The sequence below is a fragment of the Mirounga angustirostris genome, unplaced genomic scaffold, assembly GCF_029215605.1.
Source record: "Mirounga angustirostris isolate CCGP_5_RB_7025 unplaced genomic scaffold, mMirAng1.0.hap1 SCAF_7, whole genome shotgun sequence".
Taxonomy (NCBI): Eukaryota; Metazoa; Chordata; class Mammalia; order Carnivora; family Phocidae; genus Mirounga; species Mirounga angustirostris.
The window spans coordinates 12147870-12170138 of record NW_026991715.1 but is presented as its reverse complement, the minus strand read 5'-3'; the positions used below and the strand labels follow the sequence as shown (position 1 = coordinate 12170138).

The 22269-nt window shown below is 45.1% G+C and overlaps 1 protein-coding gene across 4 annotated transcripts in view; it reads left to right on the top strand.

Annotated features, from left to right (window-relative positions):
* Window positions 1–22269, top strand: part of TICAM2 (TIR domain containing adaptor molecule 2) — a 63241-nt gene that overhangs the window by 23832 nt on the left and 17140 nt on the right. For all 4 annotated transcript variants that reach the window (XM_064595799.1, XM_064595798.1, XM_045891130.3 and 1 more), the window contains one exon: window positions 6696–22269. This exon is cut by the window's right edge and continues 15072 nt beyond it. In XM_064595799.1, the coding sequence (XP_064451869.1) occupies window positions 6752–7468 (717 nt within the window). In that variant the 5' untranslated portion in view covers window positions 6696–6751 and the 3' untranslated portion in view covers window positions 7469–22269. The remainder of the gene's footprint in view (window positions 1–6695) is intronic.

Sequence of the window (22269 nt, the reverse complement as noted above, 5' to 3'; positions counted from 1 at the left end):
AAGTCTTTAGATTTCAAATACTGTATTTGAAATCTAAAGACAGTGATAAAAGCCAAATACACATCCCTGGGCTGGCCCTCTCCCCCACATTCCTGACTCTGTATCTTCTGCCTACTCAGCATCATGAGCAAATCCTGTCCCTTCAACCTTGAAAATACACCCACTTCCCACCGCATCCACTGCACCCTGGTTCAAGCCACCAGGCACCACGGTCCTCCTGGGCTCCTGCAATAGCCTCCTCCCCCACTCGTGTTCTTGCTTCTCTTCGCTCTGTTCTCAGCGCGACAGAAGGGCTCCTGTGACAGAGAAGTCCTATCATGTCGTCCCTCTGCTCAAAACCTTCCCTTGGCGGCTCCTCCCCATTACCTCCTCCCTCTGGACTCCTGCTCACAAGCCCCACTGCACCCCCACCTCATCAGGCCTTAGGCCCTCTCCTGTCTCAGGGAGATGGGTCCCTTGTTCCCTGACATGTGCATTTAAAAACAAATAAACAAAACTTCCTCCAACAGTCCTTTCTGTTTACCTTTTTCCCCCTAACACTTAACCACTTTCTTACATACCTTTTCCCCCCTAACACTTAACCACTTTCTTACATACTGTACGAGTGTGCATATATATTTTATACTCTATTATGTGTTATACATATTTCCTTTTTTATTGTCTATCTCCCTTTACCGGAATTTAAGCTTCATGAGAGCAAGGATATTTTCTGCTTTGTTCACTGCTGAATTTCAGCTATTAGAGCACTGTAGATGGTTAACTAAATATTTGTTGAATGAATGAATTCAGACCGTGCCTTTTTAGTAACTGCTTACCATGCCGGATGCTTTTCTTTCACTCTAAAGAAAAACAAGCTTCCTCTTTGGGAATTTGTTTTTTTGTTTTTTTTTTTAAGTTTATTTATTTACTTACTTTTTAGTAAGCTCTACGCCCCACATGGGGCTCGAACTCATGATCCCGAGATCAGGAGTCGCATACTCCACCGAGTGAGCCAGCCAGGCACCTCTGTTTGTATTTTATAGATTCAGCCTCAGCGTGTCATCAAATTACACATCCTCACCCTGCGGTCCTGAGGGGATGGACCCGAGTCGAGTAAGAGAGCAGCCTGAATTTTAGAATTCATAAGCATCTAGAACATAGCCCTAGAAGTACCACGAATTTTTAAAAATAAAGGGCAACGTGTTTCTCAAGAATGCCATTTGGGCAAGGAGGAAACGCTATGAAGAAGAGGGGTGATCAGGCTTCCTCCTGACAAGTCTGAAGGAATGCTCTCAGTCTCTGTAGATCCATTTGCATTTTCTGAATTTGGATATAAATGGAATCAGATTCTGTACTTTTTTTTTTTTGATCTGGCTTCCTTCATACAACATAATGAGTTTGGGATTCGGTCCACATCAGTGCATTTATCAGTAGCTAATTCCTCACTATTGCTGAGCAGTTTTCCGCGATATGGACATCAAACGGTTTGATTCTCCCTTCCCCTCTTGATGGACGTTTCTCACGTCCTCCTCATTTCTGTAAGCTGGTAATTGTATCTAAAGACTTGGTCGGAGTCGGGCTAAACATTTTTGGCAAGACTACATGATGCGTTATGCTGGGTACATATCGAATTGCATCAGAAGGCGCATACGGTCTGGTTGTGATTGGGAAGGCTGAGCATTTGATTGAGGGCAGTGAATCTGTTCTATCTTTGAATTTTGTGTTACATTCATTGAATTTCTATTTCAGATGCATTGGGTTTTATTCTGATTTTTTTCCAGTCTCTGTAGCGATGTATTTTTTTCAAACGGCTTTATTGTCACGGCCTTTTGCCCCTGCATGTTCTCTGATTTTTTTCAAGCCTTTCCGCCATGTTAATCTGATTTGGTTTTGATCATGTTTATTCCATTCATTGCCTTCTCTGTTTTTTCCTAATGGCGTTAGACCCTCGATTCATCTGCAGTCTCTCTCTTCATGTAATTCTGTTCTCCCAGCTTCAATATTTTTGTTTCTTTGGTTACCCACTCTCTTCAGTGTGGCGTAGGGCAGTGCCCCTCAGAGTGATTGTCTACGATACTGTAAGAAGCGCACACCGAAGGTAAACCATGCTACTTTCTTCTTCGAAAATGTCCTGCAGGGGCGCCTGGCTGGCTTGGTCAGAAGAGCATGCCGACTCTTGATCTTGGGGTCGTGAGTTCAAACCCCATGTTGGGTGTGGAGATTACTTAAAAATAAAATCTTACCAAAAAGAAAGAAAGAAAATGTCTTGCTCTGAGAAAAACGTCAGCTGAGCTGAAAAGCATACTTACCTGATGGGGTTGGTGCCAGACCGATCAGAGACCAGCCGCTTGTCCCCGGACCGCACTTGGAGTAGCCCCGTCCTAGAGCCTATGCACTGCTTCTGTAAATTTTTCTTTAGCTCCCTTGTTATGTATCTAATAACCGTAACAGCTGCCAACATGTTTGAGAACTGTTCTCAGCCATTTTGATCTTCATAAAACCCCTCAAGGTAGGTACTGTGATTATCACCATTTTATACACATGATGAAGTTAAAGCACAGAGATACCAAGCAACTTGGACTAAGTCACACAGTATTTTTATAGCAGGGTGTTGGGATTTACATTCAGGCAGTCAGATTCCAGAGCATATAGTCTTTTTTTTTTTTTTTTAAGATTTATTTATTTATTAGCAGGAGTGTGCACGGGGTGGGGGGGCGGATAGGGAGAGAGAATCTTAACCAACTGAGCCACCCAGGCGCCCTCTAGGGAGAGAGAATCTTAAGCAGACTCCCCGCTGAGCGCAGAGCCCGACGACCCCGGGGCTCGATCCTACAACCCTGTGATCATGACCTGAGCTGAAACCAAGAGCCAGACGCTTAACTGACTGAGTCTCCCAGGCGCCCCCAGAGCACACAGTCTTGATGAAAGTGGAATTTTTTTGTCTTTTGCATGCTATTCTTAATATTCTTTTTCGTTTCCTATAGTCTGTATGGCTACTTGCCAAGAATGCACATTTGTCATACTCTTCTTTTCACCTTACTCCCCTTTAATGTGGGGGATCCTATTGGGACCCTCTTTGGCCAGATACAAGGTGAGTACATTCTGGACTCCCCTTCCTTCTTATCTAGGACCTGTTGATCTTCCCTTCAGAACTTCAGCTCAAGGACTTCATTCTGATGGGTTTTTTTCCACAGAATTGTTGCCCTCAGAGGATGTCATTAGCTCGGTGGGGCTGTTGTCAGCAGCTTTGGTCTTAGATCTTTTCTGGGACAAGGGGTGGAGGTAGGGATGTCATTCTTTCAGGTTAAAAGCGCACTCACACACACCCACACACAAAAGTTTCAGTCTTACAGAGAGTAATTTGGCCAAATCTCTCATTATTACAAACGCATTTGTCCTTTGATGTAGAAATCCCATTTGGGGAGATTACTCTGCAAATGAACTTGTACACCTATGGAATGACTTTTATAGAAAGCTGCTCTCTGCAGCATTGTTCATAATAGTAGCAGACTGGGAAGAGCTCACATATCCGAGAACAGGGAACAATTATGGTACAACCACGTGGTGGAAGATTTTGTTGTAAAGAAGAATGAAGAAGTTATTGCTACTGTGGAAAGCTCTAAGCTTAGAGTATTAATGGGAAAAGCAATCTCTGTCCGCTGCTGTTTTGCAGTGGGTGTGTGTGTTTTTTTACACATGTAAATGATACTTTTTTATGAAAAGGAAAGAAAAAGATATATATTCATAAAGAAACAGTGGAAGGATATAGAAGAAACTAATAAAAGTGGTCACTGGTAGGAGGCCGTGGGGGCAATAGGCGGGATGGGGAAGTGAGAATTTTCACTATCAACGTTTTCAAAGTCATTAGGTATTTCAGCCACTACCTTTTCTTAAAAAGTAAATGAAAAAATGTATACACAGATGTCTTCATTCCTGTGACCAGTGACTCCGTGTGCCTCTCCCCAGCAGCTGCCTTCATGCTCCTTCCATTTCACTGAGGGGAAGAAGGTGTTTTCAGTCTGCATCTGCCTGTCGCTGACGGGGAGGGGACCTTCCAGAATCTTCCTGGGCTCCTTCCGTCAGCCTTTCATGCCTGCCTTGCGTTGTGGGAAAGCCCTCTGGTAGATGGAGTCTGGCTCGGCGGGAGCACAGCCATCCGGTCCTTCCAGCCTTGAGCACCACAGTCCCGGATGGAGGTCATCTGCCCATCTAGGAAGCACTGTGGTGCCGGCAGAGGCCGCCCTCCGGCTCACAGCTGTGCACGTCTCTTTCCCGTGGCCGGCTCCTTGCTCTCTGCCTCCACATTAGAAGGTTATAGGGAAGTTTTCCAGACGTTGTCGCTCATCCTCTTCTCTCTGGGCTGGGGAGGAGGGCTCTGGAGTGGGTTGGAACAGCACCATCAGATTTCTGGAAGCTTTTGCTCTTTTTTTGCTGACCAGTGTTTAAGAAAAACGAGACCTAAAGTTGCAGTTCTCTTCTTTTGTTACTTATTTTTGTTCATATCAAGAGATTCCGTGAGTCAGGCTTGACACATCATTTTACCCTAGTAGTTTGTAGTTTGGGACACTTTTTATGAATATCTGTTGTCTTACTCCAAGCATATTTACCTGCAGTGGCTAGTGAGGAAGGTAATGGTCTTAGGTTGGTTTAACATTTTAATTGACACTGTAAATAGGGTCTTCTGAACGCTTAACAATTTTTTTGAAATTATAATACAGTTAAAATACAGTGTTGTGTTAGTTTCAGGCATACAACATAGCGATTCAAAAATTCTATACGTCGTTCGACAATTATTATTTAATATGCAGGAGAAGTTTTTTTCTTCAGCTTTGCAGAGTGACACCTTTTTCCGTAACACAATAACAGAGTCAGCAGTGAATCTTAACCAGTGAAGAGTCCAAATTCACGCGGTTTTGTTATTTGGAATGTATGTATTAGCGTTTGAGAGGTATGCCTTAAAGTATCTCTCGGTAGCTGTCATAATATACTGTGGAGTAGAATTTAAAGTACAGACATGATACATTTACTAGAGTAGCCAGCAGTCCCCTCACTGTTCAGAGGGAGTAGCAAACCCTTTCACTCCTTAGGTACATTAGAAAGAAATGCTCTGTGTTTTTCCTTATCTTTTCTTCCCATAACAGTTCTTCATAATGTTTGCTGAGTGGTTTCCTCTAACCTTGAATTATCTTGGTACATGTAAGCTGTGTTATCTATGTCATGATGATCGTAAGCCTAATTAAATTCTTGACTTGAACTCTGGTCTTTGTTCATAAACAATAAATTTAAAAGCTCTGGAATAGAGCCCCACCCTTTTTTTTTGAAGTATGAAACCTGTATTTATCTGTTCTAAATTTTCTATCTTTTGATAAAAGAATCCCTCTTGAAACTGCCTGTTTGGGGGTTCTGTTAACAACACTGCTGAAGATTTGCTTAAACCAGATTCAGTGAAGCACTTTTCTTTCACAGAGGATCTAATTCTTCCACTCTGACTTCAGAATTTTTATAAAATAACACAACGAGGGGCGCCTGGGTGGCTCAGTCAGTTAAGCATCCGACTCTTGATTTGAGTTCAGGTTATAATCTCGGGGTCATGAGATCGAGCCCCACTCAGTGTGGAGCCTACTTGGGATTCTGTCCTTCTCCCTCTGCCCTTCCCCGCTCATGCTCACTCACTCTCTCTCTAAAATAAATAAGTAAATGAAATAACAGAATGAGGATAGACTATAATGATTCTTTGTTGATTTCACTGGAGAAGATCCGTAGCCTTTGTTTCCAGATTTCACTCCCAAACCCAGAAGTTAATTTTTTCCTGAGGTGAGTACTCAGTTTTCTGAAGCATTCCCAGGATTAGCTAGAAAAAGGTATCCCTTACTTTCCCCGACCCTATAATCGCCCTGCCAGCCCCACGCCACTGCCTGACCCCCGGCCGGCGGAAGAGCTCCGAGCCAGTGAACCCCAGACGTTGTTTCATTCGACCTTTCAGATCTTCTCTCTGTGCTGAGTTAGTCGAAATGCCAGCTGGTCGTCTTGGTATTTGTGTTCTGTTTTGTATTTGTGTTTGATACGAAAATAAGTTGAGTATTTAATATTTGAGTATTCTGTCGCTCTCGACTTTTCTGTTTCTAGTTTACACGATAACTCGAGAATGAAAAAGTTGGATTTAGGGGCACCTGGGTGGCTCAGTCGTTGAGCGTCTGCCTTCAGCTCAGGTCATGATCTCAGGGTCCTGGGATCGAGTCCCGCATCAGGCTCCCTGTTCAGCAGGGAGTCTGCTTCTCCCTCTCCCACTCCCCCTGCTTGTGTTCCCTCTCTCACTGTGTCTCTCTCTGTCAAATAAATAAATAAAATAAAAAGTTGGATTTAAACTCCATAGGGACAGACTGGCATGGTACCGTCTCGTCTTACTCAAATACCAAAGCAGTTGACTTTATTCTGGAGGTTTATAATACCATGTCAGATTTCCAATGGTCTCCTGTTCCATTAAAGGGACTCCCTGTTCCTCTCCCCCTTGACCACCCGTGGTAGTCCTCCTGAAGCTCATAGAAGACGAGGGGTTTCCTTTCCCCACAATCCGATTGGCATTTCTTCCTCAGGACCTCTATATTATGATCTCTTTGAGGCTTTCAGGTTGAATGAAAAAATATTTTTTTTTCCATTTGTAATGTTTGGATGACATTCACAACATTCGCTCGCTTTGTTATTTCTTCTCTTTGTAGAATGAAAAGAAATGTTGAGAAAGAAGTAAAGCTCTCGTCCTCTGCCTCAGATATTTATGATGGGTGTCGGGAAGTCTAAAATAGACCCCTGCCCTATCTCTCTCTCTTGGGGTAAAAGCCCTGGGGTGGAAATGAGTCAGAGACGCCAGAAATCAGTTTCCAAGACACCCGACGACCTCTCCCTGTGCCATCTGGCTGAGCCTGGCCCCGCGGCCCTGGCGTCCGCTGGGGAGCACGAGGGAGCCGAGGGCCGGGGAGACATGTCGGAGAAGGAGGATGAGGACGAGGACGAGGTGTTCCTCAAGTTCGTGATCCTGCACGCGGAGGACGACACAGACGAGGCCCTCAGAGTCCAGAATGTGCTGGAGAACGACTTCGGCATCAAGCCCGGGATCATCTTTGCCGAGATGCCCTGCGGCCGGCAGCACCTGCAGAACTTGGACGATGCCGTGAACGGGTCTGCGTGGACCATCTTGTTACTGACCGAGAACTTCCTGAGAGACACCTGGTGCAAGTTCCAGTTCTACACATCGCTCATGAACTCGGTGAACAGGCAGCACAAGTACAACTCGGTCATCCCCCTGCGGCCCCTGCACAAGCCCCTGCCCCGCGACAGGACTCCCTTCGCTCTGCGGACCATCAATGCCCTGGAGGAAGAGAGTCGGGGCTTCCCCACCCAAGTCGAAAGAATCTTCCAGGAGTCCGTGTATCAGATCCAGCAGGCTCTGTGGAAGGAGAGCCGAAGCAGTGGCCGCCACCAGGCCCTCTCCTGAGATGGAGCCCCCAACACGCGGCTGGCTGGCTCTCGTCTGGCAAAGGCCACCGCTCGTCTCCGCTTAAGAAGGCCCAGCTCTGGCAAGAAGTTGACAGAAGCTGACGCAAACCCAGGCGCTCAAGCACGATACATTTCTGCGGGACACCACGTAGACTTTGGAAGTACTTTTCCATATTTCGGATAAACTTGAGACTGTCCGAGCTTCGAGAACATTCCTCTTTTCCTTTTCTGGGTCCATGCGTGTCACAAAGGATAGCCTTCATTTGCATCCCTTGTGTCAGTCCTTGAACACAGACTTCGGTGAGAGATGCTGTACAGATATGATGACGCTTCCATTTGTTTGCAAAGGACACGTGGGACAGAAGGTCCCCAGGAGATCTGACCGCCCTTCCTTGGGAGGCCCCTCTCAGAAGCGCCCCAGGGGAGAGTGGCTGGTCTCGTGGCCCCGACGAGAACATTCAGAATGTTGAGTAATGATGCCTACGAAATTAAAAGCCGATGCGAGAGTGGTGGGGCGCTTTACAAGACACCGATCGACTGTTGTTTTTCCTTCTGCTGGAATTGGGGGATTTGGAGACAGTGCCTACCATTGACTAGCCACCCATTTGGTGGCGCTGTGGCTAGGGGACTCCAGGGAGCCCTGTCCTGAGGTCCCCTAGAGCCTCAAGCTCTTGTTAGGTCATCCGTAACCAGGGCTTCATGCGCACGGTTTCTGAAACGTGTGTGTCCTTGGCTCGGTGTTCTCCTTCATCTCTCTCAGGGCAGCCTTTAAAAAATTCCTCTCACTCACAGGGCTCTACCCAGGAAGTATTTCTCAGCTCGGTGATCAGAGTAGCCTCAGCGTGTGCGCGTCTGTACGTCGTAGATTATCCACAGACTTAGGATGGAAGCAGGAGACGCGTTCTGTGTGCCACATCACAGCCTCCCGCAGAGGCCTACCCAGCCCTGTCCTGTCCCTTCATGCCCTCCTGGCTCACCTGCAGCTGAGGGAGAGGCCTCAGGTACAGACGGGCGACGGGCTGGAGTGCGAGTCACGTCATGTTGTAACAAGCAGAGCGGCCGCTGGGGACCAGGAGACCTGGTTCCTGTCCAGTCTCTGCTGCTCGGGCTGAATGTGATCTTCTCCGTTATCTGTGACATGAAAGGCTTGAATTGATGGAGCTCTAAAGGGCCTTTGTCCTCTCTCAGAATGTGAACAACTAGGCACCAGAAAAGGGAACAAGCGAAAAAACAACAATTTTGTAATGTGATGTATAATAAGTCGCAGGAGGCTTAAGATAGGCTCCCAATGAAAGGATATGCTAATGTGTTGATGGCATAATTGATTTCCGATGCTATCTGCTACGTTTTCATAGTCAAAACTGAATTACAATACTTGCTTAATCAGATTCTTTTAAAATACATTTTTTGTAGGGATTGTTGAGTAAAGACGTTCTGCCTGATGTTTCTTTCTCCTTATCCTCACTTCGTGTCTCCTCCTAGTCCTGGGGTCTGCTCACATCTTTCTGCCTCCACCTCTTCATAGCCATGACCGAATGTTCTGCGAGGAACTTTTCCCATAATCCTGCAAGTAAGTCAAACCTCCTACTTTATAGTACTCCTTGAAGAAGAGATTGTTTTCATTGTGCGGTGACATTTGCTTAAAGTCCCTTTCTATCATAGTAGCTTACTACTCACTTTTCTTTTTCAGTTTTAATAATACGCTTTTTTTCCCCCTCTGCGGCTTCATCTATCTCCAATTTCATATAGTAAAAAAACATTAACCCACCCTTCCTGCTTACTACCAAAGTGGGAGCCATGGATGCTGGATGGTGTTTTTTAAATAAATGTTTCTATTCATTACCCTTGACTACACTTGATTATTTCCAACTCCAGGGAAGACTGTGGGAAAGTATTTTGAAAAAAAGGCATTAATCTGTACTCCTCCACAGAGTACCAGGCACAGCGTCTCCTTCAATCTGGAGTGAAATACATTTTTTGTAATGAAGAAAAATATGAAGTCCTGAATAACTGTGTATGTTGTAATTAACTGCTGTAAAAAGAACTACCAAATAACTATACCGAGGATGACAAGAAGTCAAGGTGCAGCCTTGGTTGTATGTTTGTGTGTGTGTACGTATGTGTAGATCAGATTTACATGCACACGGAAATTCTGTAACACTGTGCCGCATGCTGGAGAGCTTCCACGTGGAGGACTCTCTGGGCTTCATTGCCCACCCTGGAGCTTCACAGAAGGGCCTGGGTTGTGCCGAACAGGCCTGTTAGGATTCTTCCAGATGCAGGAAACAGAAACCCAATGCCACGTGACCCACACCATAAGGTAGGCTTCTCTAACTTAACAAGAGGTTCCCTAAGGTATGGTGACTCCAAGGTGTCCTTTAAAAACCCAAGTTCTTGGGCGCCTGGGTGGCTCAGTCGGCTAAGCATCCAACTCTTGATTTCAGCTCAGGTCATGATCCCGGGGTCCTGGGATCGAGCCCCGAGTCAGGCTCCCTGGTCAGCCTGGGAGCCTACTTCTCGGTCTGCCATTCCCCCTGCTTGTGCTTTCTTGCTCTCTGTCAGATAAATAAATAAAATCTTTAAAAACAAACAAATGAATAAAACCCCCAAGTTCTTATAAACAACGGCGTATTATTCTACCTCAAAAAGAAGATTCTGATACATGCTCCAACATTAGATGAACTTGAAAACATGTGAAGTGGGAAAAAAAAAAAAAAAACAGACGCAAAAGCCAAACACAAATATTATATATAGGACTCTATGAGGTACCTAGAACAGGCAAATTCATAGCAACCGGAAGAACAGAGGTGACTGGGGGTTGGAGGGAGGGAAGAATAGGGAGTCATGTCTAGTGAGTACAGAGCTTTTGTTTGGGGTGATGAGAAGTTTCTGGAAATGGATGGTGGCAATGGTTGTACAACATTGGGAATGTACTTACTGTCACTGAAGTGTACGGTTAAAATGGTAAATTTTATTTATATTTTACCACAGTAATAAACAGAAAAACCCAGGATCTTCTCATCCTTTGGTCCTGCCGTCCTCAGTGTCCCGGTTGAGCCCCCTCAGAGTACCCTGGCTGCTCATTTATACAGCTGGGGGAGAGCAGGGGGAGGGCCAAAGGCAGAGGGAGAGAGAGAATCCCAGGCAAGCTCCATGCCCAGCATGGAGCCCAGTGTGGGGCTCGATCCCACGACCCTGAGAGCACGACCTGAGCTGAAACCAAGAGTCTGACACTTAACCAACTGAACTACCCAGGCACCGCAGATTTTATTATTTTTAAAAATTTCCACCTGCACCCAGTGGACCCCTTCTCCTGCTTCCCGTCCCCCATCCCCTGAAGCCCACTGCTGTGGAGTCAGACCCCCACCCTTTCCCTCGATAAATTGTGATCTTAAGCGAGACCCCTCATTTCCTGGGTCTCAGGGTCCTCATCTAAAAACAGAGCTAAGAATACCTGGAGGGTGGGATGATTCTGAGGATTCAGTGAAATAATGCACGTGGAACACAGAAGGACCTCCCACTTAGCCAGGCTACTACAGTAAGATGGGACGCTGGGTGGGGGGAGGGCAGATAGGATTGCCCCCAACCCTACTTTTGGAACCCTGGCAACTCGTAGGGAGCAGATTTTAAAGAGAAAGCAGGCCTTGTCTCCCCGAGCCAAGCCGAGCTGTGCAGATCCCATCCCAAACCCAAAGGAGCCCTGATGGCAGGGCTGTGTGAGCTGCGGATGGTGGGTGTGGCTGAGGCCTCAGCTGCCCTGGGCGGTCGGTCCCGTGTCCCTGCCTCTCCTCCTGCACGTAGCCCGGTCTGCCGCCACCGGCTGCTGGGCCATCCCCAGAACGTGACTGTCCCTCCGTACTTGCGGGAAGGTCGGAAGGGCAAGGAGGAAATTTCAGAAAGCTGCCAGGCACTTGACGGAGTGAAATCAGAGCATCTGAAAATGGATCTCCCTAAGCCGGGGACGAACGGGAATGAACTAGCGAGAGAGAATGGACGTTGTCCTTGAACCTGAGGTTTCTCATGAGATGCCGCCGAGGAGAGAGACGCTTTCGATTTTGAATCTTCCATGGCTGCCTAGGAACGATATTCTTAAAGAAATGTGTCCTCTAAGTCCTACTTGGCAATCCACGTTGTTAATACATGAAGTTCAAGTTGGAGTAAAGAATACTTGAATGTGCCATTAACGAATAACTCAGAGCATTGGAAATTACTTGATCCAAAGCCCAACAAGTGAAGCTGTGGAGAGAAATAAGAGAGAGTTGCTCTCTTTGCCAATGCACTAGCTTTCACAACTGTTTACTCCAATATCCGTACTCCGTTCACACCTCCCTCCCTTTCTGGCATGAGCCAGAATTGTTGGGGGGCTGCTAGGGGGTGGTGAATAACGCCTTCATTTGGAATCACACTCCTCTCCTTGTCTTCAAATAGAGTTAGCTCTGAGTCACTTTACTCGAGGTGAATAAATAGGAATGCTTTTTTAAGCAAATAACAGGAACCTGCATTTAAAGAATTTTTTTCTTCTTCTTCTTCATAATCAAGTTGGGAATGTCCCTGCCAGTTACCTCCTCAAACAACAGGTTTAAAGCAAGGAAATCTCGGCCGACTAGCTCCTCCCGGGGATTTTTGTGGCCACGGCCAGGATGCATAACCAGCTTTACAGATTTCTTTATTTATAAATAAAAACATGAATCTGAAATTATATTGTGGTGAAGGTTGCACAATTGTGCAAATATACTAAGTCTGCTGAGCTGTACACTTTGCATGTGTAGATTTTATGGTGTCTAAGATACAGCTCAATAAAGAATGAAAAGCAAACAACACCCCCCTGCCCCCCGCCCCCCCGCAAGCCGCAACAATAAAATGCTATAACCATTCGGAACACAGTTTGGCAGTAGCGAGTGATGTTGAAAATGGGGCTATTTTGTGAATCTAGTGATTTTTCCCCTGGAGCTGTGGAATTGTACCCTAGAGAAAGCCTCCCACAGGTATTGAAAGAAGCAGGTATACGGAGGACGTCTGTTGCAATATTCTCTGTACTAGTGAAAGACTGGAAGCAATCTAAATCTCCAACAGTGAGAGAATTCAGAAACCCATTATGGCAGGTACCTACAATTGACTACTTTAGAGCTTTTAAAATAACAAAGCTTAAAAAAATATCAACATGTGTTAAGTCCCAAAAACAGTGCTGAGGGGGAGGGTGCAGCAAGCTATAAAATAATATGGACCACCTGATAACCGTTTTATATAAAGTTTTAAAACACACAGGTGGCACTCTTTTTTTTTTAAGATTTCATTTATTTACTTGAGAGAGAGAGAATGAGAGAGAGAGCATGAGAGGGAGGAGGGTCAGAGGGAGAAGCAGACTCCCTGCCGAGCAGGGAGCCCGATGCGGGACTCGATCCCAGGACTCCAGGATCATGACCTGAGCCGAAGGCAGTCGCTTAACCAACTGAGCCACCCAGGCGCCCAGGTGGCACTCTTTCTTGACGGATACACACATAGGTGACAGTATGTTATTTTCAATGTTTTTCTGTATGTTCGAAATAGCTAATCTTTTTTTTTTTTCAGTTAGCACACACTTGCAGTCGTGTTCAGTGCCGTAGGAATTTCCTTACACATACAATGAATTGAGGAATGAAAAAAAAAAAGACTCGACAGATAATTTAGAAAAATATCTGCTGGTAATAATAGGTTTCATTTTTTATCACCTACGGTGTCAGGCACTGAACTTACATTATGTCCAATATTCTGTAGTTCCTAGATGCTTAGTCTGATCATGTGCAATATGAGTCCCAGGAAGCTGAAGCTGGAGACACAAGTCCTAAGCCCCAGGTTCACAGGCTGGAAGACAATGGAGTCATTAGAATGTCCCACGGTCTGGCTCCTAAGCCTGGTGGTGGTTGTTAGGCTCCATGATGCTGTTTCTCAGTGGATCTGCCTGCTTTCTCATGGTGGAGAATCTTAGGAGAGGTCAGTGGTGCAAAGAGAAAAAAACAAAAACAAAAACATAGCAATTTCTAAATTAAACCCCAGTGTCTGTGTGTAGTGAGTTTGCCCTATTTTTAGTCTTTGCCTACTGTGAGTAACTCATGACTGGGAGTCAGGAGATACATGTCCTGACTCCACGGAGCTGTCTTTCCTAACCTTTTCAGTCTTCTCTCTTCATTAGGCTGAAATTTTATCCTCAGTTTTGCATAGGACCCCTGCTTCGTTTTGCTTTGTCTTACTTGCTTTCTTTGCGCAGGCTAGAGGTTGCCGATGGTAAATGAAACACTGATTTAGAGGGAGGAAGAAGAATGAGAGGAGCAGGATAAGTGGACATTGCGTTTATTTCAGGAAAATCAGTGTTGCAGCGCTCCCGGATACATATAACTGTGGGTTGTTGCTATGTACCTTTAGGAAGACAAGGTGGTTTCGCAGAGTCACAAAACGCTGACTAAGGGAACAAATGTAGACATTCACATACACTATGATCTGTGAGTTTCGAGAGGGGCTCGTTGTAACACAAATTATTTTTCATGAGTAGATGATACTATAGATAAAATTCCTATGACCTAGAATGCCATATGTTTTGATGACAGGACAGCCTGTGAGGACACATTATCTAAGTTCACGTCTCAGAGCTGCTGTGAAAAGGAAATGAGTCAACCCAGGTAAAGCGCTGAAGACAGGGTGGGTGAGACTTTCCAGGAAGTCCCCGTCGTCCTGTTCCAGCCCATGACTTCTGGCCGACTGCTAAGTGATTAGCTAAGCAGTTAGATCCAGATCTTGGTTGTTGCCCTATTTTTTTTTCCCCCTTCCAGACCATATGGGTTCATTTTTCCCTGAAAAGTTTGCCAAAAGCCAAGGAACAGTCCATCTGCCACTTAAACAAGAACAGATTTATTGCTTTCAACTTAAAAAAGTCAAGATGAGCTCCCCCTCACTGTGGGCCTCATCCCCCCTCACTGTGGGCCTCCTCCGTGCTGCATGTCTGGTGGCTGGTGCAGTCCCGACATCCATTCACTGGAGCAGAGCCAAGGGAGAGAACTTAGGGGCCGTGCTCTAAGGCAGGAGGTGACAGAAGGATCAGTAGTCGCTGACCCCCAGGACTCTAATACTTTCTTTGTTTCACTGGATTTTATATTTGCTAAAGGCCTGGAAGGCTCCCAGCCATTCACCCATGGGTCAAGCTAAGTGTGTTTTCTTTCCCTAGGGTTTTTTGTTTTGTTTTGTTTCATTCTTAGGAAGAACTTCCCCATGTGAAGATTATTAAAATTATCCTCCTTGGGCACCTGGCTGTCTCAGCCAGAAGAGCATGTGACTGTTGATCTCGGGATTTGTAAGTTCGAGCCCCACATTGGGTGTAGAGATGACTTAAAAATAAAATCTTTAAAAAATAAATAAAATGACATTATCATCTGGTTTCTTCTAGTGCCTTAATGGGTTTATCATCCACATTGAAGTCTTTGACCCTTGTGGAATTTATTTTGGTGTGAGGTGTGAAATGTTGGTGTAATAACTTTTATTCCAGTTGCTTAACATCCTTTTGTGATCATCTGTCTCTCCCCAATAGTTTTATTTATTGGGATTATTTATTTTTTTAAGATTTTATTTTTTTTATTTTTTTATTTTTCTAAAGATTTTATTTATTTATTTGACAGAGACAGAGACAGCGAGAGCAGGAACACAAGCAGGGGGAGTGGGAGAGGGAGAAGCAGGCCTCCCACGGAGCAGGGAGCCCGATGCGGGCCTCGATCCCAGGACCCTGGGATCATGACCTGAGCCGAAGGCAGTCGCTTAACCAACTGAGCCACCCAGGCGCCCTTAAGATTTTATTTTTAACTCATCTCTACACCCAACGTGGGGCTTGAACCTACAACCCTGAGGTCAAGAGTCGCACGCTCCACCGACTGAACCAGCCAGGTGCCCCACTCTCTCCGATAGTTTTAAATGCCATCCCTTCACCTCTTAAGTGTTCATGGATGTATTCTGGGCCTATTCTTAGGCTCCATAGTGTTTGCTGTTAATCTGTCAATTTATTCACGCATACTCATCACACCGTTTTAATTATCATCACTTTATAATATGCTGTAACATCTGAGAAAGCTAATCCACCCTCACTGCTCTTCATTTTCAGAATTTTCTTCTCCTCTGCTTGCATGTTTACTCTTTCCTAGGAGTGTGAAACATTAACTTTGATAGGTTAATGTTAAAATATGCTTATAATCCTGCAAAAGTCCTTTTGTTATTCTTATTGGGACCACATTACATTTATGGCTTAGTTTAAGGAGATTTGGTATCTTGAAGATGGGTGTCTTCCCCTTGAAGAACATCTTACACCAAAGAGCAACACGGTTGTATACCATCCTGGGAGCTTTTAACGAAAATGCCAACCAAGGTTTTGTGTATGTACATTGTGTATGTCAGAGTTTAAAGCAGGGGAGGAGGGGCGCCTGGGTGGCTCAGTTGGTTAAGCGACTGCCTTCAGCTCAGGTCATGATCCTGGAGTCCCGGGATTGAGTCCCATGTCAGGCTCCCTGCTCAGCAGGGAGTCTGCTTCTCCCTCTGACCCTCCTCCCTCTCATGCTCTCTGTCTCTCATTCTCTCTCTCGCAAATAAATAAAATAAATAAATAAATAAAGCAGGGGAGGATGCCAATATGGCTGCCTGATTTTCACTACCTCTGAAATACCTATTACATGCAGAGCAGTATCTGTTTCCCCTAGTGCGTCTCCATGCTCTCGGGGTGAGTGTTGTAAACTGTCTGCTACTCATCTTGTGCTGAGGAATTACACTTAGTATCCTCAGATACAGGGAAACGTGAGAACTGGAAGGCAACTTTCAGAAATGAACATTTCTCCTAAGTTTGGTTTTATTTGAAATTGTTCTAGAATGCATTTTCCTCGTAGTCCCAAAGTATTTTATTGCTGAGTTTTTAGATGTTCCTCCTAATTTTTCTAAGGATCTCAAATTTATAATACACGTGTTTTTTTCTGGATGCTTGAATGACTTCTTTGAGCTGAAATTTTGTTGACGCACCCCTATACATTTTAATCAATGAACGTACATCAAGGTTTGAAATGAAAGAAGAAGATTTATATAATAGTAGCCTTTCCATTTGTGGATTCGGGAGGATAAAAATTTTCTCTGAACAAAAAAGGGGCGCCTGGGTGGCTCAGTCGGTTAAGCAGTCTGCCTTCGGCTCAGGTCATGATCTCAGGATGCTGGGATCGAGCCCCGTGTCAGGCTCCCTGCTCACAGGGAGTCTGCTTCTCCCTCTCCTCCCTGCCCATGCTCTCTCTCTCAAATAATAAAATCTTCAAGAAGAATTTTTCTCTGAACATACGTAGTTCCATTCAGTGCTGAGCCTGTCATTTAGACGTCCCTGTATAAGATATTTGTAATCGCATATTTTTCTGGGAAGTGAGGATTTTTCTAAGGTTGAGAAATAGGACTCCTAGTTCCCAAGTGTTGAATAGAGAGCTATTCCTACCCTCACCACCATTCAAAATCTCTTACTGAGCACATACCACACGCCAAACATTGTGCAAGAGGCTGAAAATAGGAAGATAAGTAAGATGTGGTCTCTGTTCGCAAGGAGCGTTCATATGAGTGAAAGACACAAGCCAGGAAGTATGGCCACAGCAACAGAGTAAATGCCTCATACCAGGTACCGTGGAAGACAGAAGAGGAGCTCTTGGACTTTGAACAACCACCTAGAAATTCCACCCAGTGGGGGGCATCCTCGGTACCCTTTGGTAATAATGCTGCTGACTGATGACAAAGACAGTGATGACAGGACCAGGCACTGTGCTCAGCACTTGTACGTTATCGGCTTACTATTCACTTATACGGAGGAGGTTAGGACAATAATTGTAGTACGAAGTCACCAACGAAAAGACGCAAAGTTGAGCTACAAACCTGGGTCCGTCTGACATGGCATCCCAGGCTTTGGAATGCTGCAGAGCTAGATTCGAATTCTAGCAATGCACGTTCTACCCGGGTCGCTGTGGGTCAATTACCTCACCTCTTTAAGCTCAAACTTAACGCTTCTGTAAGATGGAGATAATTATAACACCTGTGAAAGTGCTGCCTCTTCCTACCTGATAGCTACTTCCTCTCCCTCCCTTGCTGATGGAGCCCACCTCCAAGTACTGAGGCTGAAAACTCTAGATATTCATGTTCTCAGTTGCCACTTTGTGACTAGGGTCTGGACAGATGACCCAATGCAACTCAGTGGGAGGAACAGTTCTTCTCTAATACAAATTAAAGCTAGGGGGCCCCTGGGTGGCTCAGTCAGTCAAGCGTCTGACTCTTGATTTTGGCCCCGGTCGTGATCTCAGGGTGGTGGGATCAAGCCCCACATCGGGATCCGTGTTGGGTGTGGAGCCGACTTGGGATTCTCTCTCTCCCTCTCCTCCTGCCCCTTCCCTTTCATTTTATGTGGTGTGAAGCCCAATACGACTCTAGCCAGCTTGCGGTCAAAAAGAGGGATGCCATTGACACACTGAGGAAAACTTCAGAAAAGACAGAAAGCAAAGCCGTCCTTGTGCCAATAACATCATGGAGCTCTGTGGGCACCGTGAATAATACATTTTCTACATTTTTTAAACCACTTTTACTTGGTCATTCTGTTAGTCATAGATACAGCCTATTTATTGAGTTTTAGATGAGCTAAATTGTATGAAGCACTTAGTATAATATTTGCATGTAGTAAGTGCTCAGTAATAGAGGCTATTATAATCTTTTTGGTCAAAGTTAGCATGATTTCTATTTTGTAGCATTTGATCATTAGTATAATATGGAGTTTTCTTTCATTTTTATTTTTTTTAAGATTTTATTTATTTATTTGACAGAGAGCGACAGAGCACGAGCAGGGGGAGTGGCCGGCGGAAGGAGAAGCAGGTTCCCCACTGAGCAAGGAGCCCGATGGAGGGGCTCGATCCCAGGACCCTGAGATCATGACCTGAGCCGAAGGCAGACGCTTAACCAACTGAGCCACCCAGGCGCCCCTCTTCTTTCTTTTTTAGTAACTAAATTGACCAGATCTAAGCATGTATGTAATGTATAAAGCAAATAGTCAATGCCATCTGACTTCTTAAGGGATTAAACAGTGCAGAGTAACAACTAGGTGAATGAGCACAGCGTATCAAACCATTAGATGAGTCACTGCATCAGTCATTCGTTGCTTTCCAGACTCCTTCTATGATTGGCATTAAAGGATCATGGGCATCCTGACTGACCGTCAGGAATGCCCCTGCAGCTCTACTCTCTGCCCTGTTAGGATATAGTGAGAGGTCAGCAGGCTGCAACTCAGAAGAGGGCTCTCCCCCGAGTTCCACCGCGCTGGCACCCCCATCTCAGACTTCTAGCCCCCAGAACTGTAAGGAACACATTTCTGTTGTTTATGAGGGAAACAAATGCACCAGTAGTTAGACAGGTTGGGTTTATTGCCCGCCGCAGAGTCGGAGAACACACCTCTTTGGGAACGATGGAGCGTTTCATTCAGTAAAAGCCTATTTGAAAGAACCTGTTAGGGGCATCTGGGTGGCTCAGTCGATGAAGCGTTGGCCTTCGGCTCAGGTCATGATCCCAGGGTCCTGGGATCGAGCCCCGCATCGGGCTCCCTGCTCAGTGAGGAGCCTGCTTTTCCCTCTGTGCCCCCCCAAACCCCATCCCCACCCCCTGCCCACCGCTTGTACTCTCTCTCGTTGGCTCTCTCAAATACATAAATAAAAATCTTAAAAAAAAAAAAAAAAAGAACCTGTTACAGGATTGGGATTTTGGGTGGGTAATTTGCAGGGGGTGGGGAATCTAAAAAAAAGGCGGGGCTTTGTCCTAGGTCAAATGCTGTAAGAAAGCAGGGCCAATTCTGTAATTGGGAATCAATAAATCCTATCTAGAGAGAGGGGAGGTTAAAACAAGGATAAAGTTGCACTTGGCTAATAAGTAGCAGTCAGTCCAGCTTAGCCAAGTGAGATGTTGGGTATTTTCTAGGTGACACACTGACTTTATTGCTGTCTCTGCTTAGGCAAAATTATGGAGGGGCCTTATTTTGTTTCCAGTCTATCATGATCTTAGAGTGACATTGGCTGAGGGGGATGTTGGGTGAGATGGTTGATGTCTCATGGGGAGTAGCCCGGCCTCACTGTGAGTGTAAGGCAAGCTTCTGGGTGTCAGGGGCTGTCTTTTCTGTTCTTTCTCAGTGTAACAGTAGAAGACACACACATGCCCTTCTTCGTGTAATGCTATGTTTTGAAATTCAGAATGAAAAGCAGTAAGGTGAGGGTGCTTTCATATAAAGGGAGCAAAATGCCGTGCTTTCTCTTAATGGTTCATGTTGGGGAAATTCTAGAATTCTCTTTAGCTGGTTTAAGGAGGTTAGGTTGGGAATACCCCACCAAGAACAGGAAAATCTTTCCTCAGAAGGTTATAGACTGGCCATATCCTTCATCCTGGTACCAAAGATAAAAAAGGAATTCTTACTACGTGTGCTATTCATCCACACTGAGTTTTTGGCAGTCAAATCTCATTTGTCATGCCTGGTTAAAAAAAAAAAAAATCCAGTGTTACCTTTTGGAAAATCCTTTGACTGTCATTGGTTTCTCTTTGTATTTATTCTTGTATATATATTTAACAAGAGATGACAAAAGACCATGGTACTAACTTGTTAATTAACGTACGGAGAATGGTATTGTAAGTCACAGATGAGCTTTAGTCAGTGTGAATTCAGTTCTCAGTTCTAGAAATATTTTATTTTTAAAAGATTTTATTTATTTATTTGACAGAGAGAGCGAGAGAGCATAAGCAGGGAGAGCAACAGAGGGAGAGGGAGAAGCAGGGTTTCTGCTAAGCAAGGAGCCCAGTGCAGGACTCGATCCCAGGACCCTGGGATCATGATCTGAGCTGAAGGCAGACACTTAACTGACTGAGCCACCCAGGCGCCCAGTTCTAGAAATATTTTAGAGCCACATGTCTACTTGCAAACGAATAGTAAACCATGAAGACATAGGAGTCATAATTACAATTAAAGCTGCAATTCGATTCTGGATTGCAAGTTGGGAAATACATCACGTAGGAGCTATTCAAGGAGACGCTTAATAAAAGCATTTTAGTAAATGTCACTTCTGAAAAAACTTTTAAGATAGTACTTGGATAATAAAAGGAATAGATGATTGCTGAGTAGATGTGTGCAAAATAGACACAACACTGTCGTTCACACGCATAACAGCACTACTCATATGTGTGATTTTAACTAAGGCAGGATTTTATTTCTTATTTCATCTTCATTGCAAGAACCCTTTTCTTCATTCAGAGAAACTAAACACCTGTGTTACAATATCTTTTTGTTTTTCATGCGAGAGATCTCAAGGGTGAGGATTACCTTCGAGCTTTCGCATTTCTTTGCTTTTTTGTTTTGTGCCTGGCCATAGTCAGTTGCTACTTGTTCATTTTCTCCCCCCTTCTCTTCTGGATCATATTCCGTGTAGACTTGTTCCTGTAGTAATCATTTATAATCCCCTATAAACCTGTCTTGAATTGATATGCATGCATTCAGCTCAACGCGTCTGCTTCAGGATATGCTCAAGATGAAAAGCAAAATGAATAGCATTTGACTGCTCCCTTCCCCTTCCATGTGTCCCGACAGAAAGGCTTTAGTGGGAAAACAGAGGTAGCGAGGTAATGGCTTGGCTCTGCGGACCTCAAGTTGCTTGTCAGTGGAAAGTAAGGGTGAAGACACCAATGTATGGTTCTCAAACTTTATTGCGCACCAGAATGCCCCGGGGGGTGCGTTAAAATGCCAGTTGCTGAGCCCTACACCCGAGAGTTTCTGATTCCTTAGGTCACAGGTAGCCCTGGAGAATGTACATTTCCAGCAAGTTCCCAGGGGTGCTGAGACTTCTGATCCAGGGACCACACTTCAAAAACCTTCGCTGTCTTGGTAAATATCTATCTCTTGAAAGCCCCCCTCCGTGGGCTGTATCTTCCTCCTTTCAGGTCTAACCTTTCACCATGATGAGGTCACTTCGGGGTGTGAATCAGCGTGAGGTCTCCACCTGTGGCTAGTCCCCAGGTCAGCTTCAGTCTTCCTAGGCTGCTTCCTGACCAGTTTTGCAGGCTCTTTGCTCATGTCCCTGAGCCTTTGTTTCCCTAACATCTTACCTGGGGCTCTGAATCTTTGAAACGTCTTCTCTGGGCCTTACCTCCAGCCTGCCTCCCGCACCCACGTGACTTGAGGTGCCTGCCACCCTCTTTTCTGTTGGCATCAACCGTTGGTGACCTGCCATGTTCTGTGGTCACTCAGGTCCTTCAGGGAACTTCTCACCTACAGAATGCTGACTTCGTTCAGTTCCACTGCTGGGATTATGATAACGAATTAGATCTTCCCTGGGGGATTTCAGGCACATGGAATTGTGTGATTTGATTGAGTTTGGAAGTGGAGATATGTGCTTATTAGCTGTTGAGTCATCATAACTTCAGGACAATGAGTAATGGATGTATTGAGTAATAACTGACTTGAGTTCTGCAAAGGCAAACTTAGATTGAGCAGAGTCAAGGCGTATTTAAGAATTGTGTTAGTTTTGGGGCGCCTGGATGGCTCAGTCAGTTAAGCGTCTGCCTTTGGCTCAGGTCATGATCCCAGGGTCCTGGGATTGTGCCCTGAGTTGGGCTCCCTGCTCAGTGGGGAGCTTGCTTCTCCCTCTCCCCCTGCCCCTCCCCCACTGCTCATTTTTTCTCTCTCTCTCTAAAAATGAATAAAATCTTAAAAAAAAAAAAAAGAATTGTGTTAGTTTTCTCTTGCTGCATAATAAATTG